Raw genomic sequence first — 27,230 nt, 5'->3', positions numbered from 1 at the left:
AGAGAGAGAATATGACATACTATATATATACCACTGTAAGAGGGGACAATTTCAACTCAGGGCGGGTTTGGGGGTAGTTTTACATACACAGTCAGAAGAATTAACTGCAAATTTGATATGACTGATAAATTTCAGGGTACATGCAAAAAAACTGGAAAGTATTAAACAGTCAAGAGAAGTTAGGAGGATTCCAAAATAACCCATGGAGAGCTTAAAAATAAACAGGCCTATACAGTAAAGTGCGGCCGCGGTCACCCTGCTTCTAACCCACTTTCTACTCACAATTTGGCCACGTTAGTCCAAACCGCGATTCACTATCCTTTTTAACCCATCCTTACTGCTTCTTTAAATCAACGGGTAACCCTTTCCGCTCGCGGCATGTATATGAGATGTAAACGATCGGATTAGCTATTCCCTCCCATATAGTAACGTGCGCCCTGATTATCGCCTTTTTAACCTGCAGTTTTGCCGCGTGTTTAACCTGCTAATTTACCGCCTACCCTTAGCCCTGCGTTAGTGTGGACCGTCAGGTCAGAGAGACGAAATTTCACGGGCAAACGACCCCCTCACCCCCCCGGGACAAGACCTTTAGAGGAGCCAGGATCGGGCAAACTTTCCCCCAACCCCCGCTCACCTGCCCTGGTCGCATCCATGGGTGCCGGTCTCCCGTGCGGGCACGCTAACAGCTCCGGAACTGGAAGGAAGGACCTGTTGTTTCCAAGCATAACCTCTAAACCTCCATAACTAAACTCTTGCCTGCCCAACCTAAAATCCAACGCACCGGGAAAGCCATGCTTCAGGATCGGGCAAACTTTCCCCCAACCCCCGCTCACCTGCCCTGGCCGCGTCCATGGGTGCTGGTCTCCGGAGCAGCCCCAGTCCTCTCTCCCCTTCTCCCGGGGGCAGCTGGCGGTGAGAGCGAAAGTGGCTTCAGCAGCCCGGGGCGGATCGGACGCTTCCCATGCGAGGCGCGGCTTCCAGCAGCCCTCGCCGGCGATGGTGAATGAGCGCATGAGCGCATGCCGTGACCTGAGCACCCGGCTGGACGTCCGAGGTCATGGCATGCGCTCATGGCAGCGAAGATGCATAAACGTACGCTGTGACCTGAGCACCCGGCTCATACGCTCATTCACCATCGCCGGTGAGGGCTGCTAGAAGCCGCGCCTCGCATGGGGAGCACCTGATCCGCCCCGGGCTGCTGAAGCCGCTCTCGCTCTCGCCGCCGGCTGCCCCTGGGAGGAGGGGAGAGAGGACTGGGGCTGCTCCGGAGACCGGCACCCATGGACACGGCCAGGGCAGGTGAGCAGGGGCTGGGGGAAAGTTTGCCCTATCCTGAAGCGTGGCTTTCCCGGTGCATTGGATTTTAGGTTGGGCAGGCAAGGGTTTAGGCCGGTTGATACTTCTCTGATCCTTTTCTTTTGCTTTAAGTTGAGATCCACTTCCTGGTACCTGTCATTTCAAATGTCATTTGAAATGACATTTGAAATGACAGGTACCAGCGCACCCAGGATACTGTATAGGCGCTGTATAGCGCTCTATACAGTAAAATGAATTGCGCTTCATGGACGCTTCTTGGACGCGCTTTGGACGCGGCTTGCATTTGCATGCTATTTAAATACTGTATCGAGTGGTAAGTGATCCGAACTGTGCGCGCGGCAAACGAGCGGGTGCCCAGCACTGCCGCACGTTTTCTACCGCGTCCTTACTGTATCGGCCTGAAAGTTAGGTACATTATATAACACCTAATGCTGGAAATGAGTTGTACAATGCAGTGAGACGGCATTATACAAATCAACACCTCCTGTTGGTACCTTTCATTGATTGAAATGATAGAAATTCATCATATCAAATTTGCAGATAATTCCTCTGACTGTGTATGTAAAATGAGACAGCGGCAGGATGAGATGATATGAGACAACTGCAGGACCATGACCGCACACAGGATACCAATATGGGCACCATTAACTGAGGGCCAACAGAATACTAACAGGGCATACTTGTCCTGGGAGTCCCTGTACCATGCTCCCAAAATGGTTTGGATAGACAAGTGACTTTTCAACATCTTCACGAGAGAGGATTTGAACTGCCTCTTGTTTTAAGCTGACCAGCTGAAAGTCTGTAATGCTCGGTCACACACTGACCTTAGTGGAAAGTGCTTTGAAGGGACACATAACATTAGCCTCTACAGCATGGAGAGAGAAAGCTGGGCCCTGGCACTATGGCTGGTTGACCTAACTCTGCAAGCTACTTAACATGTAACTGATGCAGTCACATCCCTGATTGCTCTGCATGCCAGTGCAGTTTGCTATAAACACATAGCTGGAGAGGGACTATTGAAAGAAGCAGCACTCTTACTTATGAGCCAACCATCACTATAGAGGCCACCTTCAAAATGATCAAATAGGCCAGATTGCCTAAGTATAAAGGAATTGTGCACAGCTCCTGGGTACCTGGCGACCATGGCAAGGATGTGTGGATGAGCGTCACAGACCACTGGCACATTGATGGTGTGGAAAAGCTTTCTGTTGCGGTAGATCTCCTCTCTGCTTCAGGATGGGATGATGGCTATGTGAAGAAGTTGCCATACTGGGTCAGAACAAGGGTTCATCAAGCCCAGCATCCTGTTTCCAACAGTCGTCAATCCAGGTTACAAGTATCTGGAAGTACCCAAACATTATGTAGATCCTATGCTACTAATGCCAGTAATAGCAGTGACTATTCTCTAAGTCAACTTGATTAATAGCAGTTAATGGACTTCTCCTCCAAGAACTTATCCAAACCTTTTTTTAACCCAGCTACACTAACTGCCCTAACCACATCTTCTGGCAACAAGTTCCAGAGCTTAATTGTGCATTGAGTGAAAAAGAACATTTGGAAAGTTGGCAATCACATAAAAACTTCTCTTGAAGTCCTGTAAGTTCTGCCTTTCATGAGGGAATCTAATGTAACGATTAATGCGACTATGTACATCTGTTATGACCTATCCAGGCAGCATGAAAAAGACATTTGGGACATTCCTCCAATGACCCAAACTGTTGTTTGGAAAGAGCTAGATGCCATAAAATATAGGGCGTACAATAGTTTGGTGAGGCCTGGTATAGCACGAGTCTTTTCCATGACCAGATCCTCTCTGATTTCTTGATATAATTCCATGATATCCTGAGAGCTATGGCGATACCTCATAACCACGAGTTCCTTTGGCATCCCTAGCAATGTGGTTTGTGGATGAAAGATGCACTCCTTGTACTGCCTGCATGCCCTCCTGCATGGCAAGCCCTACCATGAGCCAGGGCAGTTCATCTGCAGGGCTTGCAGCCCTGGCTCCAGTGTGGATACTTCTCTAGGAGGCCTTTGAACCTCCCTTACCTGTTGCGTTTGTTGTTGTTGAGTAGTCTGAAGCAGCAAGTATCCCACTACTAGTACACTTCCACCTAACATTGTAGATTTAGGAAGACAGGGCAAGTAAGAAAAGCTGTTTTTATTGGGCCACCAGGGCTGTGTGGGTGTGTCTGAGAGAAGGCCTCATTTTATCGTGCGCAATAATCGCTGCGATAATAGCTGCGATCCACAATAATAGCCACTATGGTGCATTAAACACTTTTTTCCACTCTACATAAAAAAAAAGGTGTTGTTATTTCCTATGTTAAATACTGTGTTATTATGTGATATTTTACCATGAAAAGCAGTAGGAGACCCTCATTTGCATAATTTTCCTGGTTTTGCATACTCATTATCGAATTTATATGCTAATATATGTGTGATAAACATGTGATAAACATTTATTGTGCCATAAGCCCTAACAAGGCTTGATGAATGACCCAGTCAGATGGACAACTTATCCAGCTAAGGGCTGAATTTTCTAATGCCGCAAGGTATAGTGAATTCGGCGGTAATGGGGGACAGGGGGGCGGCAGCGATCGCACCTCCGCGGTGTGATTGCTGCCGGCGTCGCGCCAAATAACTACACCATAAAAGGTATAGTTATTCGACGCGAAACTGGCAGCAACAAAGAAGCGTACCTTTCGCTGTTGGCAAAGTCTTTGCGGCGTCAGCCCCGGTGCCGCCCCGACGACTCCTCTTCTGGGGCTTACGCCGCCACGACTCCACCCTGATCTTGGTATCACATGCGATAAGGGACTTTTCGCATGTGAAACGTCCCTTATTGCGTGCGATCCGCATAGAAAATGACCCCCTAAGTCTTTATATCGCTACTTAGCCAGGTAAGTTATCTGGCTAAGTAGCGCCACCCTGATCCACCCACTGCCCGCCCCCAACATAGCCGGATAAGTGACTTATCCGGCCATCTAGCATCTGAATATCGAGCTTGTTAAGTAGAAGAGTCTTTGCTATATGGATATGTTGAACTTTTGTATGTTTTTTTTGTTTGCTTCTCCACAATTTAACATAATCTGGATGGGAAATTTGAACAGTAGAAATCTTAATATTATTTGCTTTGGTAACAAAATATTAACTTACAGTACCTGCTCGAAGTCTTCAGATACCAAAATAAATCCATTATTGTCTATAAGGTAACAATTAATTGTCTAGGATATAAAAGGAAAATTATTGTTACAAATTTAGCACTGATTGCTCAAAATAGTAAAAAATGTTGTTTTTTTTTAAAGTAATGAACATTTAATCTGCCTTTTTCTTTTTCATAAATGTAACTATAAGGAAAGATGAAATTAGGTCATTTGATATCTATATATGATCTAAAATTAATGTAAAGAAATCAAAACACACTTATTACAAAGTAAGCTCAACATTTCCCACAAGAAGGATTAAATAACAATAGCAGTAGCTATACGGATCCTTGAGACCAATGCAGTGTTTAATATTAAACACCATGAGAATATTATTACAATAATGATGTATTAATGAAAACACAGTTTCATCCTGGAGGACCAACAAGGGACCAGGTAATATTTTTAAATTTGTTCATCAAGTCAGCAAGGTGGCAGAGTTGAATGTAAAAGAGGTCCCTTAGGCATCCTGAAGTTTTTCAAAAAATTTTTTTAAGTGGAAGCTGGTTTCAGAAGAACAGTTAGCTTTTTGTAGCTCAGGCCTATAAAACATACCAAGCTAGGTGAACCTAAATCACTTGTTCCCACTATTACTTTAACATCTAGTGAGTGATTTGCTACAGGCCAAGTTTTAATTGCAGTTCTGTAGATCTTTAACCTAAGGTTTAATGCAACTGTTGTACCTACCTAAACAATAATTATGTTTCAAACATATCTTGAATTCTACAATTCAGCAAAGAATTACACAACAGTTATAGTTAAAGCATAGGAATTATGATCAATATTTACATATATATTTTTAAATAACATCACTATCCTTTTATCACTAGTGGGTTGCGACTTGCTAACTAAAAAGGCATATTATGTGCTATTATTTATTATAATGTTTCCACTTAAAAGTGAAATAACCAGGACAAGGACACACAAAAATAAATAAATAAATAACAACCCAGGAAAACTAAATCTTGAGTTTAAAAGGGAATGATGACATTTTTTCAAAATATATTATAAAAAACCAGGGCTTAATTTGTAGACAAAAGGAAGTAGAACTGTAGGGGGAAGGTAAGGTGGAGCAGGGTTAGAACCGGGTTTGACTGGTGCAAAGGTGCAGGACCGGGGCTGATGTGAAAACTGTCTCCAAAACACGAGCACTCTCACACCCACACCCACACACACACCCACACACACACCCACACTCATACCTAAACGCACTGTTCACACTCTTCACATGCTTAATGCTTGATGAGCACTGGTGGGTGAAGGACAGCTGGGGATTCAGTACTGGTGGGAGCATGGGTTGGAGGATCACTGGTGTAAGAGGGAGAAGGAATGCAGATAGAATTGACTTCTTTCTCTCTAATCCCCTCGTATTCTCTATCCTGGTAACCCTGATCTTCCATCCTAAGACCCCATGAATCCCCCCCAATGGTCATAATTTCCCCCCACTCCCCAGCCTCCTGTTACCTGCAATCCAGGAGGAGAAGGGGGTGAGGGTGGGGGACAACTGAAGGCGAGGGACTAGATTAGGGAACAGAGTAATTGTCACCCCCCTCCTCTTCACTTCCCTATAGGCTGCTTGGAGGGGAAGGGGCTGGAGAAGAACACCCCCTGCTGCTCCGCCTCTTAAGTTTAAAAAGAAGTGGAAGAACTGCTCTCCATTCCACTCCCCCACAAATTAAGACTTGTAGACAACACTCCGGAAACCATTGTATTTAAACAATAAACTGTACACATGTTCTAACAGAAAAGAAAATGATGATGCTACCAGTTTGTTCTAATATTAACGTATGATTGTTTTACCATGCCTAAAGCTTTTAGTGCACAGTGGAATACAGTCTTCTGTACTCATTCATAAAATATTTGTATATCTCAAAACACATTGTAATCATACTGAGACAAATAAAATATCATAGAATTAAAATAATTCAATAAAGAGTGAAGCATAAAAATAGAAAGTATTGGTGCATTATCACATAAAATAATATAATATAAAAGTGTAGAAATTTGGATCAGGATTATACAGAGATGCTTATGAATTTAAGATAAGTACTAAAAGAAACTGCAAGAAGAAGGGGTGGGTTAAGCCTTGAGAAAGGATGAGAAATCAGTATGGAGAAGGCAGAGTGTTACAGTACCGGCTGCTGCACAGCCTCCCCTCCTCCAGGGGACCCCAACGAGCCCTGCTTGGAACCGTACTCTTCTGCACATCTCTGGCCTCTGCCTGCTGTACTACTTCTAATCCACCAGGGGGTCGCAATGACCACATCCCTTAGGCTGTCCAGGCCCCTCTCTCCTGCCTGTACCACACCTAGACTCTTACCCTAATTAACCCTGCCTGTTCTTTTCCTCAATGCTTCAGCTCCTTGTTCTAACCACCTCTGCCTTGCGACCTTCTAAGGTCTTTCCTTGTTTCTCTGCATGGCCTATGGGACTTCTGATTACTGTCTCACCTTGCTTTGTCCTGTGGCCTTTTGACATTCTTGGTCTTTCCCTGCCTTATTTTGTGGCCATCTGACCTTCTCTCTTCAGCTTTGCCCTGAGGCCTATGGGCCTTCTGAATCTCCCTTGCCTTGCGGCCTGTTCCAGGCCTTTCAATGCCTCTGGCCTTCAGACCTGGCATAGCCCTGAGACCTTCCTAAGTCTCTTCCTTGACTCACTGGACTTGCGAACCTAACTCTAGTCTGCCCTTTCATTCTGTACCACCCTGGAGGTGGTGTCCATCACCCTTCCCCATCTCTGAACCTGCAACACAGAGGAGTAATTTGTCTTAGATTTATGAGGGCAAAATGGGCAAATGCAGCAGCATCAACACTAATAGTTGGGAAACTGGATCCAAAATAGACAAGGAGTTTCGGAAACAAGGGGGAGAGGGAGCTGAAGTGTGAATCTGGATGGATAAAGTCAGTGAAGTAATATAATGACTATTCTTTGGAGCATATGAACGATATGTAAAACAATTTTTCTGTGAAATCCCAAAAGAGAGAGGAGCCTTTCCAGATCTCTGAAGACAGATGGAATCAGGTCATATGTTAGCTAAGAGTAAAGATCAAACATATCAGAGCGAGGAGTTTTGGGATTTAGGAAGGCCACTGAGTTAGGAGCCACAGTAGCAGAGGCAGTAGACGACATTAACTTCAATAAGTATTTACACATAAAAAAGACTGATGATATGATGAATGCAGGCAGTGATAAAGAAATGTCAGACACATTTACAGATATAAGAAATATAACTGGACTAGGCAGTTCAGGATAGTCTCTATTATGTCATATCAGAAAATTTACTGCTGTGTAAACTCTGACTCAGCATAACTGATCAGCTGTGACTATATGATTCTCTTATGCAGTATTGTACATAGGGATGGCAATTTTGAAAGTCATTTCTGCAGGTAAAACTGTGATTTAGCTATGAAAATTAGTTTTTTAAAAACTGCCTGCCCTGTATATGGGTAAACGTATTTACATAGAACCTACATGTGCATGTTTACCGGCAGTGAGCAGTTGTGTTCCTGGCCACGGGGCTGGGGTGGAATTTGTACTTATGCCTTGAGGGATGGGGGAAGGCAGAAAATAAAAAAATAGTAAATAAGCAAATTAAGTAAAGACTTTTGATTAAGTAAAGACAATTAAGTAAAGACAATTTTCATAGAGAAAATACACGCATCATTTTCTTTGGAAAATGAGCATTAAATCTACAGATAAATAGTGTCTGTAGACATTATGCCAATGCAGACAGTTACAAATTTACCTCCATAATGGTGGGAAACTATTATTGAAATCTGGAAAAGGTTTAGCCATACATCTGTTCTAATGTGCTAAAATCTCTCTACCCACCTGCCTGGTCAAACATTGACTCCTATGGATCTTACAGAAGAAATGCCATCTTGGTTCAGGCCAAAGATCCAACAAGCCCCATATCTTGGCTCAGTCACAGTGTCCAACAGGATCCCAAAGTATAGATTCAATCCTTCTTATTCATAACCAGGAATGAGCAGTGAATTTCTCAAGTCTACATAGTTAATAATGGCTTAGTAACAGGACCCAGAAAGGTTCAGAAGCCAGACTAGTTTGCAGTGTTCTCAAAGATATCAACTTATTTCTAAACTATTTCTTTTTTTACCATTTGAAGAAAAGTATCATTTTGTGAGGAAAAAGGAAAGAGATTGTGGAGAAATCAGAGACAGAGATATTAGAAAAGCAAGGAATAAAGAATGTAATATTTGACAGAAAAAGAAAAGTAAAACCTCTTCTTGAATAAGCGGGTGACTCTTTTTGGAAAGCCATAGCATCTAAACAAATTCTTCTCACATCCTTATTATAAGCTGGTATATAAATTTGCTTTTAATTGCTATCAAGTTGGCTATCAATAAAAATATATGGACATACTCAATAAAATTTAACAGGTATGATGGAATCCACATTCAGCCACAGAGTGGCTAGTTAAGTTAGTCAGATATTCCTAGCCAGTTAACTTAACCAGGATATTCAGTAGGGGTGTGCATTCATTTTCGCCGTATTGGCGATCCGAAACATATACTGCACTATTCGTAGTATTCGTGGGGAAGCGAAACGTATAGCGATCCCCCACGAATACACGAATATTCTCTGAATTTTACGGCTACCTAAATAAAAATTTAAACAAACCCCCCACCCTCCTGAACCCCCCAAGACTTACCAAAACTCCCTGGTGGTCCAGCGGGGGGTCCAGCAGCCATCCCCTGCACTCACACCCTCGGTGCCGGGTTCATCATGGCGACTATAGCCTTTGTCACAGGGGCTACCGGTGCCATTGGTCAGCCCCTGTCACATGGCCATCGGCGCCATCTTGTGCTCCTACCATGAGACAGGGGCTGATCAATGGCACCGGTAGCCCCTGTGACATAGTATGGGCAAAGGCTATCTGCGCCATTTTGAGTCCTGGCATCGGATGGCCGGAGTGCAGGAGGTCACTCTGGGACCCCCGTTGGACCCCCAGGGACTTTTGGCCAGCTTGGGAGAGCCTCCTGACCCCCACAAGACTTGCCAAAAGTCCAGCGGGGGTCCGGGAGCGATCTCCTGCACGCCGGCCGTCCGATGCCAGGACTCAAAATGGCACCGATCGCCTTTGCCCTCACTATGTCACAGGGGCCGATCGTCGGTACCTTATGGAATGACCAGAGTTAGCGCAGCTAACACCAAATATCGGAGTTAGCCACATAACTTATGTAGTTTACTTTGACTTGCCCTGAAACATCTCCTGCCCACCCTGGACTGCCCCCAAATTATGAAGCTAGAATTTAGCTGTATATGACTTAAATTATCGACCCTTTGCCATTTAGATGGATAACTTTTCAGTTATCTGACTAAATGGCTTCTGAATATCAGCCTTGATGAGGCCATTTTGCATGCACTGAAAGTAATGTGCTATACAATAAGGCATAAATGTACATATTATTAAGACAGTCCCCCACCATGTTAGCCACATCAATCCATTTTATTGTAGCTAGATCTGTTTGAAAATTGTTCTGTAAGTGGTGAACGTTTTGTACTCCTTTGGTCTGCATAACATTATGTGGTATTATCTTGTTTTATAAAATAATGTTGCAGTTTGCTATGCTTGACAAATTCTTTATATTGTTTTAAGTCTCCATAAATCCCTAGTCACATGAATAGCCCAATATTCATCAATAGCCCAATATCCTACACATCATTTTTTGTGCATCTCCAATTTTCCCAGAACTGAAATCTGATCTACCTACCTTTTATTAATATTATGATTATATTTTTGCAGTCCACTGTTGCTGCTGCAAAAGGCATGAATGGAGAAATTTGACATTGGTGTTGATTCATGGGAGTTTACCTAGAGAGTAGCAGGTCAGTCAATGAAACTTTAAAGCCTGAAGAGTTCAGAGACTTTTCTCCAACAAGAGAGCTTGCTCACAGGGCATGTTTTTACAAGCTCTTAAAGTTGTAAATAAAAGTAGACAAAATGTGAATGACAGCATAGAAACACAACCTTAGGATGGAGGTTGCAGAGGCCAACGCCAGTATGAAACTGGAAGCTGTGCTGCCTTCCACTGCTGAAGTGTTTGGTGAAAGGAAGCACATTTTGATAAATTATAGAAAAGAGGACTTGCATTTCATTAGTGAGGTCACAGCATTCACTTCTCCACACCTAAAATGGCTCAGAATAAGCATGGTTCTCCCTTTGCATAGAAGCTCTCCTGCAGGATTGTGATTATTACCCCAAATACATTTTGAGAATGCAGAAGTCAAGATTAGATTTTGTTTAGCACTATCTGAATTTTGTATTTCTGTAGTCCTTTAGTGTGGAGATATAGTCTAGATCAGCAATTCTCAACCGGTGTGTCGCAACACACCAATGTGTCGCCAAGCACCAGCTGGTGTGTTGCGGCTCCCAGTGTACCATGGCCCCAGTTATACTTCCCTTTACCTTTTTCCTGCCCCTGCAGGCCAATGGGAAACCTCCTCCCTTATTCCTGCCCCCACGGACAATCGTAAACCCCCTCCCTTCTTCCTGCCAGTGGGAGGAGGAAGCCTTTGATTGACCGGTGGGGCAGGAAGAAGGGGGGCTTCTCATAGCCCAGGGTGGGGTGGTTTGAGGGGGGCTGGGAGGAGTGACAGTATCCAGGCCCGTGGCGGCAAAGAAGCCCGACCCTGTGGCTGCCACGGGCTGGAAGTGCTGTAATTAAACACAGCAGTGAGTCACAAACAAAAGAGGCCAGCCGCGCCAAGAACCACAATAGAGTAGGGATTCCCCAAGGCAGCAGTGAGTCGCAAGCACGAAGAGGCTGGTTGCTAGGGGATCTTCCCCCCCGATGCAACAGTGAGCGTGCAGAACCGTGTTTAAAGTAAAAGTGGCACTCAGCCATGCTGATTACAGATGGGGTAATTGGAGCACCCAGCGGCCGTAAAAGCAGGCAGATGGGGGGCCGCAGGAACCTAGGGATATCCTGACAGCCAGGCTTGAGTGCTGTGGCATATTTTTCTAAAATAAATGTTTGCTGCTTCAGTGCAGCTGAGAATGCAGCGGCAGCACTAGGAAATCTGCCACTGCAAAATTAAAGGGGAACAGAGCATTGGGGCTCTAAGCAAAATGTGTGTGAGAGACAGAGACTGGGCAGGGAGGTGACTGGGGTGTGTGTGAGAGACAGAGACTGGGCAGGTAGGTGACTAGGGTGTGTGTGAAAGACAGAGACTGGGCAGGGAGGTGACTGGGGTGTATGTGAGAGGGAGAGACTGGGAAGGGAGGTGACTGGGGTGTGTGTGAGAGACAGAGACTGGGCAGGGAGGTGACAGGTGTGTGGGAGAGACAGAGACAGCATGGAGGTGATTGGGGTGTGTGTGAGAGACAGAGACTGGGCAGGGAGGTGACTAGGGTGTGTGTGAGAGACAGAGACTGGGCAGGGAGGTGACGGGTGTGTGTGTGTGTGAGAGAGAGAGAGACTGGGCAGGGAAATGACTGGATTGTGTGTGTGTGAGACAGAGACTGGGCAGGGAGGTGACTGGGGTGTGTGTGAGAGACAGAAACTGGGCAGGGAGGTGACTGGGATGTGTGTGTGAGACAGAGACTAAGCAGGGAGGTGACTGGTGTCTGTGTGAGACAGAGACCAGTCATAGGGTTTAATTGGTGTGTTTGTAGGGGTGTGCATTTGTTTTCGCCGTATTGGCGATCTGCAACATATGTTGCACTATTTGTTGTATTCGTGGGGAAAGTGAAACGTATCGCGATTCCCCACGAATACAACGAATTTTCGCCGAATTGCTCGGCCTCCAATTTAAACAACCCCCCACCCTCCTGATCCCCCCAAGACCAAAACTCCCTGGTGGTCCAGCGGGGGGTCCGGGAACCATACCCTGCACTCACACACCCTCGGTACCAGTATCAAAATGGTGCCGATAGCCTTTGACCTACTATGTCACAGGGGCTACCGGTGCCATTGGTCAGCCCCTTTCACATGGCCATCGGCGCCATCTTGTGCTCCTTCCATGTGATAGGGGCTGACCAATGGCACCGTTAGCCCCTGTGACATAGTAAGGGCAAGGCTATCGGCGCCATTTTGATTCCTGGCATCCGACGTCACGAGTGCAGGAAATCACTCCCGGACCCCCGCTGGACCCCCAGGGACTTTTGGCCAGCTTGGGGGGGCCTCATGTCCCCACAAGACTTGCCAAAAGTCCAGCGGGCGTCTGGGAGCGACCTCTTGCACTCGGGCCGTATTGCCAGTATTCAAAATGGCGTCGGCACTACCTTTGCCCTCACTATGTCACAGGGGCTGACCATCAATTTAATGGCACCGTCACATCATCAACCCAGAGAAGATAGTTCTGGCTGCTACCCATTCAGTTCCAGCAGGTAAAACAGTGATTCCTCAAAATCTACGGAAGACACTTTTGAACTGGGCTCATGACTCCCGGTTAGCCGGTCATCCTGGTCAGGCCTGGATGCTTGCCACCCTTCAACACTTTTATTGGTGGCCGTCTATGAAAAGGACGTCCAAGCATACGTTGAATCCTGTGCTACCTCTGCCAGAAAAAAGCCTCCTGACGGTCGCCCTTGGGGTCTCCTACAGCCGTTACCAGTTCCAGGCGAACCATGGATGCACATCGCGACCGGGTCACAGTGGATCGATTCTCAAAAATGGCGCACTTTGTGGCTTTACTCGGACTACCATCTGCCCCAGAATTTGCCAAACTGTCCATACGGCATATATTCCACCTGCACGGGATGCCTAAGCATATCGTTTCTGACAGAGGTGTTCAATTCACCACCAAGTTTGGCACGGACGGAGAAAGCACAAGGGACTTCGTAGACCAAGGATAAAGACAGAAGCAGAAGTCTCCTGGAGGCTTGTGCTGCAGAAGTGAGGAAGGCATAGCACCATGAAGTGCCCTACACAGTCCGCCCATGGGGCTGCTCGCGGACCACGACATGGCACACCAGGAAGAGTGGCACGAGGAACCAGGGGTTCAAGACAGCTGGACAGGATCACGGACTTCAGGATCAGGAGAAACAACATCTGGTCTGGAACACAGAATACAGGATCAGGAGACAGACCTCAGGAGTGGATCATGAACATCAGGAACATCAGACGGACATCTGGACTGGAACGTGGACATCAGGACAATACGAGGGGCTCCAATGAAGAACGGGAAACACAGGACCTTGAAGAAGAGCTGGAACAAGGATGACTCCTGGAGTGAAGGACAGCAGGATCCCAAATTGTTTAACTCCTTGCGAAGGCAAACCTGGAATGGACGCTGAGCCCTTTTGTAGGGCTGAAGAGGACAATGCCCAGGGAGGGGTCAGCAGGGGGCCACACCTGGCTGGCCCTTGAAGAGCAGGAGAGAGGTGCGTTCCCGCGCCTAAGGAAGTTGGAAGAAGAGAGGACAGGCTGGTGGCGTCCCCAGCCACGTGGAAGGCCCAAGGAAAAGCAGGCAGGCAGCGGGAGAGGTCCTGCCAAGAAGCTGGAGGAAAGGCAGGCTGCTGGAGCGGCTCCATGCTGTGAAGAAGTCAGGCAGAGAGAGTAGGGAGGCTGCAGGCACCGGCAGGGACGGCTTCCCTGCCGGGCAAGGACCTGGGCTGGAGCAGGCATTGGCAGGGACGGCTTCCCTGCCGGCTGAAGACCCTGGCAACAATGAGGATGACTCCCTGTCGTCCCGAGGACCCTGGGAGTGACTGCAGTGCATCGGGGAGGGCAGGAGCAGAGGTCCCAGCCGCATGGGAGAGCTCCCAGCAGCCCGACCCTGCCGCACAGGACTGGCGGCAGCCAGAAAAGAGCCCGTCAACGGTGGCACGCTTGCCGCGAAGTAAGCAGCATCAGCGGCCCGACCAGCCGCGTGGGGTAGGGAGCCTGCCTGCGCTCCTCGTGGGCAGGATCACAACACCTAAGTCAAAACAAAGATAAATACACTTGTACAGATAAAAGGATCTCATTTTACAAAAATAAAAATAATGGAGGAAAATACCTCCACTAGGTAATTCATCCTACCCGTCCACAAATTAAGGGAGATCCAAATCACAAAGAAAGAAATGAGGAAAAGAAAGAGAAAAGAAGTTTAAATCACTGTTCAGCAGCATTTTAATCAAATGGATCTAGATCATATTCTCCTGAAGAGATTGACAACAATTCAGAAGATAGACTGCTATGATATAGCTCCAGAGATCTTGAAGTCCATATTCAAAATCCATTTAGACGGATAACTCTGCGTGCATTCATATATACTCATATATTAGCATGCATGCAGGTATTTTAAATTTATCCTCCCTGCTTATAATGTTGTCTGAACCCAAGTAAGTTCTTAAAATATGAAGCTACCCTAAAGAATAAGCATACTTGAAAGATCAGTTTCTGTGCTTGAAAGCATTCAGCTCATGGCAATGAAGGATGCCACTTCCTTAATGGAAATAATTCTCAGGGATATCCAGAGACACTGCAGAATCTTCCCTTTCAACTAAGGAAGGACATGGTTGTCTTGGCTTTATCATGAGCCATCAAGCTATCATTTCCTGTCTTTTCTTGACAAAAAATATTGAAGCAAACTATATAGTATTTCTTGCCTTTTTGAACCACAGTATAAAGTTTCGCCAGCAGATCTACTATGTACATATTTATACTTGGTCACAGAAATGTAACTTTGCACCACTTATCTGATCAACTCCATCTATCCTCATAAAGAACAATGCACAATTTATTTATTTTTAGAAAAGAGTAGGTTTTTATGGCTCAAACATCTTACTGCTTGACTTATTGATGTATATATCCTGTTTGATTAAAATAAATTACACATCTGTTCGGAAAATGTAGGTTTTTATATATAATATCACTGGCAAAACTAGGGACTGGTGCAACTGAGAAAGGGATGCAGAGCACCAACCTTACTGTTACTGCTTCCCCTCAACTCGTTCTTAAAGCAGGAGAAGGGAACGCTTCAAAGCCTGCAGCTGTGGTGGTAGCAGTCAGCAAGCTTGGATCCTGAGCCACTGTGTGCTCAAAGGTCCCCGCCTTCCTCTCAGGCTCTGGACATTTCCTTTCCAATCAGGAAGCATTGTGTGAGGGCAAGGTGGGGCCTCTGTACCTACTGACTACTGCCACTGGAAGGCCCAGCCCTTGCCCCAGCCCTAACAGCTTTTCCCACTGCAAGAGAGTCAGCAGCAGCAGGAATGGAGGTACACATGAAAGCACTGGGAGGATGGGAGGAAGGGGAGAGAAAGAGAGAAAGGAAAGAAAGCATGAAAGACTGAAGTGGTAGAGGAAGCATCTGAGCAGAAGCATGAGCACAAACATATTTAGTTGCACCACTGTATAATACTTACTTCATCATCACAGCTTATGGAACATCTGCCATCAAGGGATGTACACTGCAAGAAATAACAACAGAATAAATCTTAGAAAAGGAACACAAGTTTTAAAATTTAGGATTGATATGTTACAAAATTATCCCTTTAGTGTCACCATTGAGCAATTTTGGAGATTCCCTCCCTCATCCTCTCAAGGGCTGTGAACACTTAAATATTATCTTCTACGTAATATACACATTAACGGCAGGGGAAATGAAGAACAACCAACAAGGACTGAATTACATAGTCTGGGTAAACAAATAAGCATGGGTGAGGCTTGCTTATTGCGTCGGTTACTGCTAGATATTTCACTTAAATGCTGCTCCATCACTGCTCTCTACATTAATGGTGGGGGTGGAAGGGAAATAGAACCAAAAGGTTACTAAGAGCCAAGAGTAACAGATAAGTATTTATTTATTTTTATTTATTTAACGATTTTATATACCGACGATCGTTGGGAACATCTCACCGGTTTACATGAAAACAGAATGCAGCGAACAGGCTTTACATAGAACAAGGAACTGAGTAAATAACCGTAAACCTGTGAGGAACGTTTCAGGCTAACAGGGCGTCATGACGGGGAGGATTAACAATTTGAACAAGAGGAGAACTATGAAGGGTAAACTTTTTATACAAAAGGAGAACAAATTAAGCAAAGTACAAATACAGATAGGGAAACTCATATGACTGCATGGACAAGTATAAATAATAGCTTTTAGCTGAGGAAGACTGGATCAGGTTATTAAGGGTGGCAAAGGAGGGCAGTTAGGAGGGGAGGCTGAAAAAAAAAAAAGGATCAAGAGATAGGGAAGCAAAAAGGGAGAGTGAGGCAGGGTAACTGTAACAGGGGATAGGGGGGAGGAGCCAGACGGGTGGACTGGGGTAGCGAGAGGCTAAGGAACTGGGGCTGTGGGAGAGGGGGGAGAGAAAGTTCATGTGTAAGCCTGTTTGAAGAGCCTGTTTGAAGTATGAGAAGTATGAGAAAAAAAAAAGTGCGAAACTTGCTGGGCAGACTGGATGGGCCGTTTGGTCTTCTTCTGCCGTCATTTCTATGTTTCTATTCTTGCACATTCATCTAAGCATATCAGGGTAAGGAATTTCATATATCATTACTATATAATAGAGGGCAGAGTACATAGTCAATCCACTAAAAGTTGTTAATATTAAGCATGCACACTAAAGCCTTTTATCATCTGTGCTAAATAGTGACCTAGTAACTTTTGATTCAGCACAAGTGCTGAAAATGCATGCTAAAGTTTGCCGCACTCATATTACCATAGTAACTAAGCACTGCTAAATTTATCAAGATTACCATGCTTGGTATATTTAGCACCAGGTCAGGGGTAGGTGTTAAATATTAGTGTATAAGCATACAAACATTAAATTTGAGGGAAAGGTCAAGTCGTTAGGACCTCTGTCCAACCAGAGGGAACACCAACTCCTGGTACAACATAAAGACCCTCTGGAGGCAGCTAACTACCCTTCCCAACAAAAAGGGGCCCTCCGGGGCCTACCTAAACCCCTCTTCTCTACCCTAAGTATTATGGTCCCGGGCGCGACCCGGCCCTCACTTCCTTGGTCCCGTTCCGTCTCCGAGAGCCTGCGGCCTGTTTCGCGGCGTCCCCACGGGGGGGGGGGACACGCCACTGAGGAACCCTTCCTGGATGCCGTCTCCTTAGGTGCGTGTGCAGGAGCCGCGCTTATGAAGGCCTTTTCCCGCCATTGAAGGCTCTGCCTTACCCCTGATGTCAGACGCTGTGGCCTATGTAAGGCCGCCACAGAGCCCAGAACTTTGCCTTGCAACGGGGTTCCTTGCGGTTCCCAGTTGCTCCGAGCCCCCAGAGCGTGCTATTGCATTAGCAGCTCCGTTTCTGCCTAAGACTTGCTACGCTTCTGTGTCCAAGTCCTGTCTTTGCTCCTGCCTGGTTCCAGTAACCTGTCCTGCTTCATTTCCAGCTTGGATCCAGTACCTGTCCTGCTTCAGTTCCTGCTTGGTTCCAGTAACCTGTCCTGCTTCAGTTCCAGCTTGGATCCAGTACCTGTCCTGCTTCAGTTCCAGCTTGGATCCAGTACCTGTCCTGCTTCAGTTCTTGCTTGGTTCCAGTAACCTGTCCTGCTTCAGTTTTAGCTTGGATCCAGTACCTGTCCTGCTTCAGTTCTTGCTTGGTTCCAGTAACCTGTCCTGCTTCAGTTCCAGCTTGGATCCAGTACCTGTCCTGCTTCAGTTCCTGCCTGATTCCGGATCCCTGCCCATCTGCTTCAGCTCCAGCCTCCATGATCTCCTAAGTCCCAGCGGCTGGGCTCCTACGGGTTCCTCCCGGGGGAGCACCGGCTTCCAGGTTGAATCCCCTAAGTCCCAAGCGGCTGGGTTCCTACGGGCTCCTCCCGGGGGAGTACCAGCTTCCTGGGTGAAGCTCACCGTCCATCGCCTGCCTGGTATCTGCCTCCCGGCCTGCCCTCAAGCAGAGACTATAGTTCATCTCTCTCCAGTCTCCCGCAGGCCGGCCCAATAAACAGCTTATTCACAACACTAAGAGAGGAAAAGTGCACTTCCAGATACTGCTGACCCCTTCCACAACCTATTCAACAAGAAGACTTCTCCAGAAGGCCAGCCAAACATCCTTACCCTTGAAAATGGGTACTTATTATTCTAGAAGAACCTCCCAGAGGGCAGGAGGGAACAGAATCCTTTTGTTGGCACACCAGTATATCCCAAATTGTGTCGCCTAGTGGTGCTTCACATTGTAGCAAGCATTACTGAGCCCCTGGAAGCACTGTTTTTATATTGGAGGGCAGAGATAGGGGGTGTTAAAAGGGATGCCACATTCTAACTGGCCCTTACAGTTTGGATCACTTAGTGTTGGGAATTTTCACATGTACAATATACACACATTAAAAATCCCATATTCCCTTTAGTGTGGCTCTTTTATCACATGCACACTGTGCATATCATTAGCTTAGTGAATCAGCCACAAATGCCATGGATTTTCTTTTGTTTTTGGCATGCACACACTAAAAATATTTTAGCACACAAGCTATACACTTTTTGCATGTCTTTATGTGAATCATCCCCATTGTATAGAAATGAATATCTCAAATAATATTAGGAAATATCATAGAAACATAGAAATGACAGCAGAAAGAAGACCAATCGGCCCATCCAGTCTGCCCAGCAAGCTCCCACACTTATTTTCCCATACTTAGCTGTTTCACCAACCACCAAGTTCAGGGCCCTTGTTGGTAACTGTTTGATTCAAATTTCCTGCCACCCCCTGCCATTGATGCAGAGAGTAATCTTGGAGTTGCATCAAAGGTGAGCATAAGGCTTAATGGTTAAGGGTAGTAACCGCTGCTTCAAGCAAGTTTCCCCGATGCTTGTTTACCCAGATTGCACAGATCAATGCCTTGATGCATGTTGTCTGAATGCAAAACCTCTTTTCCACATTTCTCCCTGCCGTTGAAGCAGAGAGCAACACTGTATATGCATTCAAAGTGAAGTGTCAGGCTTAATTGGTTTAGGGTAGTAACCTCCACAATAAGCAAGCTACCCCCATGCTTATTTGTTTACCCAGACTGTGTAGTTCAGTCCTTGTTGGTTGTTGTCTGAATGCAAATCCTCTTTTTCACATTTCCCCTAGCCGTTGAAGCAGAGAGCAATGTTGGAGTTGCATTAACCATGTGAAGGCTTATTGAGTAAGGTAGTAATCACCAGGTACAGGTAGTAGCCTCCATTCCAGCAAGCCACCCCCATGGCTCTTCTCTTCATTCCCATCCTCTAGCCTTTATGGATCCACAGTGTTTATCCCATGCCCCTTTGAAATCCTTCACAGTTTTAGTGTTCACCACTTCCTCCAGAAGGGCATTCCAGGCATCCACCAACCTCTCCATGAAGAAATACTTCCTGACATTGGTTCTGAGTCTTCCTCCCTGGAGTTTTAAATCGTGACCCCTAGTTCTACTGATTTTTTTCCAATGCAAAAAGTTTGTTGTTGACCATGGATTATTAAAACCTTTCAAGTATCTGAAAGTCTGTATCATATCACCCCTGTTCCTCCTCTCCTCCAGAGTATACATATTTAGGTTCTTCAGTCTCTCCTCATAAGTCATTTTATGAAGACCATCCACCTCTTTGGTCGCCCTTCTCTGGACCACCTCCATCCTGTCTCAGTCTCCTTTGAGATACGGTCTCCAGAACTGAACACAGTACTCCAGGTGAGGTTTCACCAAGGCCCTGTACAAGGGGATCATCACTTCTTTTCTCTTACTCGATATTCCTCTCTCTATGCAGCCCAGCATTCTTCTGGCTTTAGCCTTGTCACATTGTTTCGCCGACTTCAGATCATTAGACAGATCGCCAGTTTTATAAGCGCATAACACAATTAATAGTGGTGTGCAAGGAAACTTTTAAGCTGGGTTTAGATTTTTGGTACATTTTCTTGTTTCGTTCTATTTGAATGAGAAGCTCATTCATTTAATTTGGCTTATTCAGCTCCATTAAAGTCAATGAGGGAAGCAATGCATCCTATTTATGATTCTAATTTTGGGATTTTCCATCCAAGTTTTATGCATCATGCTGGCAAGCATAAGCCGCACAGACAACAGTGACCCAAGTCACTAAGAGTGCCATGAACACCCCATGGCACTAAAGGACGGGCAAAGGGAACCGACATTGACAGGAACAAGAATAAGGCAGCAAGAGGTGAGGCAACACAGCAGGATGCTGAACCTGTGATGTCTTGCAGGATCCCTTCTCTGAATCATTGGGTGCTGCTGCTGGGGCTGGGATAGAAGATGGATACTGGGATATCTATCATGCCTGCTGTTCCTGGGTGGTGATTTTGGACCCAGCAGTTATTGCTTGCTGCCTCTGTGACTATGCTATCCAACTGCTGCCTCTCACCAGATATTACGCTAGTAACTGGATTCTTCATACCTTCCTTAGCTACTTTTTTCAATATCCGCTTCCCCTAAGTTTGCAAATCACTCATATGATACTTCTAATTCAGTATCTTCTGCAAAGATCTGCTGTAGATACTGGTCAAAATGACAGGGAGTACTGTGCTGGTTTTGCTTATATTCACCTAGATTACCCCCGCTGAAGTTGCCACCCTGCACTAAATCTGCCTTGTTCTGCCCCTGTACCATACTAACAGTGGAAACGGGAGCAGGCAGTGGCTGTTTCAACTTCTCAATCAACCCTGCTTCTTTAGCTGGTTTCCCCCTCTTTAAAAATTATTTTTGAGCTTGATAAGAGGGATCCTGGTTCTCAGCATTCTCTCTGCCTCTCCCATTGCTAGGGATGTGCATTCGTGATAACCGAATTTGCAAAATGCGATGAATAAGGGCCAATTCATTTCATTCGGGGCTCTGAAAGTATTTGAAGGGCCCCCCGAATTAAATAAATCTTATTTAATTTGTTTAATTCGGCCAAGTCCCGAGCAAAGGTGCAAGCCCCCCCCCCCCCCCCGAAATATTTTGTTGGGGTCAGGCATCCCGACCCCCACTTACTTGATTCATCAATTATCCAACACCACAGCCAGGCTGAGTCCTGATGCCTAGGCCTTAGCCTAGGCCAGAGCCCTGATTCCAGGGCCAGATCCAGAGGTTGAGTCCCGATGCCGGGCCCAGGCCTGATGCCAGAGCAGCAGTGCTGTACAGCAAAATGGCACCCTCCACTGAGGAGAATGTGCTGGAGTTAATTTACTCCAAAGCAATCCTATTGGATAACGTCATTGTAGAAGAAAGAAGACAGTAAGAGGACCTATATGGCTAGCAAGCTGGCCATGGGGCCTAGGCCTTACTCTGGGCCAAGGCCCCGGCATTGGATCCTGGCCTCTGGGCTGGGCACCTTTGTTGAACCTGGGCTTGGCAAAGGCCAAAGCATCGAGACCTGGCCTCTGGACCAAGCCGCAGCATCATCTTGGGCCCAGCATCATCTTGGGCCCGGGCTCTTGAGGCCCAGGTGTCAAGATTCAGCCTCCAGGCTGGGTCCCACCCTTGGGACCCGGGCCTGTGCCCAGTATCTCACCTAGGCCAAGGCCAGACATTGGGACCCAGTCTTCAGACTGGGCCATGGCATTGGGCTTTGGCCTAGTCTAAGGTCCAGGAATTGCTATCTGGCCAAGGCCCCAGCATCTGTCTTAGGCCCTGGTGTGTAGCCTAGGCCCAGGTATCAGGACCAGGCCTCCAAGCTTTGGCCTTACATAGAGCCTAGTCTGATGCCATGGTGACCTACCACAGCCTTGGCCAATGCAAGGCCAAGGCTTTGGCCTGACCCTAGGCCTCGCCAGTAGATCCCCATCAGACCGGGTAAGTGGGGGCCAGAGACAATTCTGGCCATGGCATTTTTCCAAGTGGGAGGAATGGGTGTTGGAGACTTGAGGCCTTAGAAGGCCCCATTTCCTTTATGTTTTTTTTTTACTGTTTGATTCATTTTTTTTAAAACAAGAAACGAATTAAAGATTAAACAAAATGAAATTTGTGGAGAAAAAAGCTTCCAAAAATGCAACGAAAAACAAAACATTTTTTACACCTGTACACTCCTACCCATTGCCACATTTGCATCTTGATGCCTGTACCATGATGCAATTTATTCAGACAGATCACTAAGGGATAGTGGGTTTTAGTGTTTTAATCAATATACTAGTGTAGACAGAAGGCCAGACAGTCACTTATGTTACAGAGCACAATGAACTGCTAATCCTTGCTGAATATGTACACTAAGATCTTCATACAAGAGTCACACACAGAAGAATTAACACAGTGTTACTGACCCATATACACACATAAAGAAAGCTACTCAAATTGCAGTCACTGGTCACTCTACACATGCTGCAAGAGCAAATCAATCTTTCTCACTGTTTGTTTCTTAGAGATACTGCACAGGTTGCCTGTCTGCTGTAGAAGTGCAGTCTTATCCTGCTGATATACAATTATACTGTAACTCTCTGATACAGAGATGAAAGTTTCTTCTACTGCTAGCAGCATAGTTAGGACACAATCAGTGATTGTAAGAGTGTACCTTGCTTTATTCATTAAATCTAAAGACTTTTCCTAATCTTTTCTTTAACTCTGGAACTTTGAAAAAAAGAGTTTCAAAATATCTACCTTATCTCTCTGAAATACAACAAAGGAATGACAGAACAAAATAGTCACTAGTTGCTCAAAGTGCTCCTAGTTTCACTTTCACCTTACAAAATGATGTATCCATGCAGCTGCCATCTGGGTTTGGCTGGTTGAAAAAATGCTGAAACATAATTGGTCCGCTCCTTCCTGGTCCCATCCCCACCTGGTTTCACACTGTCTGTTTTTGCTTCCCCAATAGATGTTAATGGAATTAAACCCCATAAGCTGAAAGAAATTAGGATTTTTTAGGGTACTGCACCCATTCGGTTGGGATAATCTGAACCAACCAAAAATCGACTCCTGTGGATCAGATTTCACATTTAGATCATCCAAATTCTCATCCCTAGTGATTAACTGTCATTTTCTCAGGACGGCAGATATAATCCTGATCTTACCCACTGTATAACATGTTGTCCATGTTATCTATAGCTTCAGTGGATGACGGAGTGTTGCATCATTTCCGGCGATACAGAAATGTTACTTCGAGTATGTGAATTGGCTCCTTGACAATGAGGCGTGGCGCTATAAAACTACATTTTCATTATCATTGTTTAGCGGAATGAAGTGAAATTTGGCTTTCTTACCATGATTTAAATGCACTTAATGAAAATTTGATACCATTGTGATTGATGCAGTCAGAATTTGGCTTCATTTCATCCATTAAAGTAATGTTTCAAATTTGGAAGGGTAACTTTTAGTTACCTTGTCTCCATATTAGTGGAGGAAAATGAATATACATCTGACAAGTATTAGTCCCTGAGGAAGCCCTATTCATTAGGGGTGAAACGAAGATATCTTTTGTCGGACATACTGTTATTGTCAAGGAACATGATCTGGTGGTTATAAGCAAAGAATGTGGACATACTGGTATAATTAAGGAATATGATCTGGTAGTTATAAACAAAGAATGTTCTTTATGATTAAGATCTATAATAGAATGATATTGAGTTTTTAGTTTGAACCCATGAATTGAGACATATATGTGAAAAAATTGTAAATTTAAAAGCAATGTTTGTAAAAAATCCAGTTTCATATATTCTTATTTAAGAAGGTTTTGTTATATTGAAAAAATGATATATGTTATTTAAATCAATATATTGAACGGACATTTGTTGTTTTAATTGGGTTGCATGAGTGTGTGTGTGTGTTAGTTTAGTTTTTAAAGTATTTATATAGGTGAACATGTGAATGTACTCAATAAATATTACATATATTGTAAATGTGTTGTTTCTCTATTTGTGTGGTAGAGTTCATGATAGAGTTATAGGGAGTTATATTAAAAAGATTACCCTCTGTATTATTTTACCATGTATACTATAGGGAAGACTGGATCTATCCGTCCCAGAATAAGGAGCTAGTTGGTCATGCTAAAAAGTTAATTCTGAAAAAAAAGTAAATTAGTATTTATTTATTTAAAATCTTTTATATATCATCGTTTAGTAATGCACCATCACAACGGTTTACATATAGGCATATATATTTAGTTTGGTTACAAAGGTATTTACAAAAGTGCCATTCCAATGCCCGTACATGCTTATATAAAATAAGGTATAGGATAGGTGGCATGGATCTAGTCAATGTATATGATTAATAGGGTAATCATACAAGAGTTGTGCTTAAACTTGTGGCATGTAAAACTAAGAGAAAAAACAAATACCAATAAAAACTGACTATTAAAAAGATTTTCAATCCAGTCATACAATGGGGGATTATCTTTAGATCTAGCAACTAAAAAAAATCTTTCAACAGTAAACTGTCTCTTAAGTAAATTAAGGACCTTTCAAAATTGGGCCTTACATTATTTACAGCAAAATCCAAATATCCTAAATTAAAGAATAACCAGGGGACATGTTCAATGATTTATTTTAAGCGCCAAATTAATTATCCATATTTGTTTTTGTTAGTTCTACTGCTTAAACTCAACTGGGAATCAAAAAGTGTGGAGTTTCTGAGTCTCTTCTTTATTACCTCTTCTCCTTGTCATTCCCTTGACCATCAGTTGGGTGTCCCTTCAAAACCACAAAACATGAACATAGCAAAAACCAATGAAGCCTCTCTTGCCTATCTGAAATAGTCTGAAAAAAACATGCATTGCAGAGGGTACAGATGGGACAAGGGCCCAGAAACAACAGCAATTTAATAATTTTGAGCTTGTTATTCAAAGCTACTTAGCAGGATAAGAAGAGACTTATCCAGATGAGTGGCAGCTGCTGAATATCCAGTTACATTCAGTGGTTGCCACTTAACCAAATAAACCACTTATCTGGCTAAGTAGATTGTCGGATAAGTCAAGGGCAAGTAATGGGCATAAAGGGGCACTCTACCAATCAGGCTAACTTAGCCAGATAAGTGTGGATATTCTGAGTTATCAGTTAAGTTAAATGGATAAGTTAGAGCTGCCACAAAACAGGTCTAACTTACAAAGTCATTCTTCAAATTGTGATAGGGCCTTATGGCGCAATAATAGACTCTAATGCATGTTATATTGTGCGATCTTTGCAATATTTTGCATGTCCCCACCCAGATACTCTCCCCTGTTACAATGACCTTCTTTGTATGCAATTTGCATGCATGCATGAATAGTACAGATACATGAACAGAAGGTCATTACTAGGCAATCCAATGAAAATATTTTATCATGGCTGACCGAGAAGGTGGTCAGCCTCAATAAAATAACAACACCTCACTGGTTAGCATTAGATGTACTGTGGGAGGCCCAGAACCCTTACACACATCCCAAGGCTTCCACCACACATTTAAAGCAGCGGGGAAAAAAAAGAAAAAGAAAAGCGGCCAAATAGGGAGGTTGAGCGGGAGTCATTGCTGACCTCAGTTTCAATCTGGGGCCACCTCAGAATAAAAATAAAGTTTACAGCATATGTATAGTGGTAGCCCCCCAATAGTGGCATTCCCCCACACCCAGCTCCCCTACTAGACAAGCCCCCTCCCCCGTTCCCCAAATAGCCAGATCGCCCCACCCACCTGGTTCCCCCACCAGGGGAGCCAAGGTATCTGGCTCTTGGTGGGCCGAGGTAGTGGGGGAGGTTGCTACCACTATTGGGGAGGACAGGGAGGGCAGGGGAAAGGGGGCCACCACTGCTGCCGCACACATACTGTAAACTTTATTTTTATTTTGGGTGTCGGGGCTCATTTAACCAGCGGCCCTGGGTTGAAATGAGGGTCAGCAATGATCCCCCACTCAACTTCCCTGTTTGGCCATTTTTTTTTTTTTTGGGCGACCAGCAGCCTTTTAAGACAATGGCGGTCCCATGAGGTTGGGGCCGCTATCCTGTTAAAGGGCCACTCGCTGAGGTCTTTTGTGTCGTGATGTTTGGCTGCGACACAAAAGAATGTGCCATCGAGCCACTATTGCAGCGACACCCCCTCACAATAGTGGGACCCCCTCCTGTGAAAAAAATAGCATTTTTAAGAATCTAGGCCTAAGCTGGCTATAACTTAGAGCTGGATTTATCAAATTGCTGTAAATATCACATGTGGTAGAAAAAGGGGTGTGTTCATTCCCAATTATTGCAATGTGTGCTCTGTTAGCGCTTCACATAGATATTACCACAAAGTGCGTTAACTTTTCACACATTGCAGTAATACCTATGCAAAATGTTCATGAGAGAGAGAGAGGACCTCTGGGCTGACATCATAGTAAGCAGCTATTTATGTTATTATAGGAGGCCCTCCTAGTAACTCGAGGTGAGGTTTCGGTAGTAGTGTAGGGGTTAGGGGCCACTTTTATATGCAGAGTAAGATGTATGAACAGAACAGTAGAAGATTTGATGTCCTTTGGAGGGAGGAAACTGTACAAATCTCATCTTTGTGTGAGTTTCCTCACTCCAAAGGACATCAAATCTTCACAAGAGTGTACTGTTCTGTTCATACTTCTCACTCTGCATGTAAAAGTGGCCCCTAACCCTTCCACTACTACCGAAACCTCACCTCGAGTTACTAGGTGGGCCTCCTATAATAGCATAAATAGTTGCTTATTATGATGCCACCCCAAAGGTGTTCTCGCTCTCTCTCTCAAAAATTTGCATGGTGTGTGTTAAGATGTTTTTCACATATGAAAATGGTGTAACATGATTTGAAAAATGACCCTATTAGTCAGCTAAATAGCCCCAAATATGGGGATATTTAGCAAAATAGTTATGCTGCTGAATATCCCATATAACTTACATGAATGTTCAGTTTTAAATATTGACTACTCTAATACTAAATCAACAAAATGAAAGAAA

The 27,230-nt window shown here is 44.8% G+C and overlaps 1 protein-coding gene across 3 annotated transcripts in view; it reads right to left on the bottom strand.

Moving 5' to 3' along the window:
* Positions 1-27,230, bottom strand: part of CACNA2D3 (calcium voltage-gated channel auxiliary subunit alpha2delta 3) — a 1,571,161-nt gene that overhangs the window by 139,739 nt on the left and 1,404,192 nt on the right. For all 3 annotated transcript variants that reach the window (XM_029600901.1, XM_029600903.1, XM_029600904.1), the window contains 2 exons: positions 15,838-15,882; positions 4,482-4,544 (listed from right to left, as the gene is read on the bottom strand). In XM_029600901.1, coding sequence (XP_029456761.1) covers positions 4,482-4,544; positions 15,838-15,882 — 108 coding nt within the window. The remainder of the gene's footprint in view (positions 1-4,481; positions 4,545-15,837; positions 15,883-27,230) is intronic.

Source organism: Rhinatrema bivittatum, chromosome 4 (genome assembly GCF_901001135.1).
Source record: "Rhinatrema bivittatum chromosome 4, aRhiBiv1.1, whole genome shotgun sequence".
Classification (NCBI taxonomy): domain Eukaryota; kingdom Metazoa; phylum Chordata; class Amphibia; order Gymnophiona; family Rhinatrematidae; genus Rhinatrema; species Rhinatrema bivittatum.
This window is presented reverse-complemented; position numbering and strand designations above follow the sequence as displayed.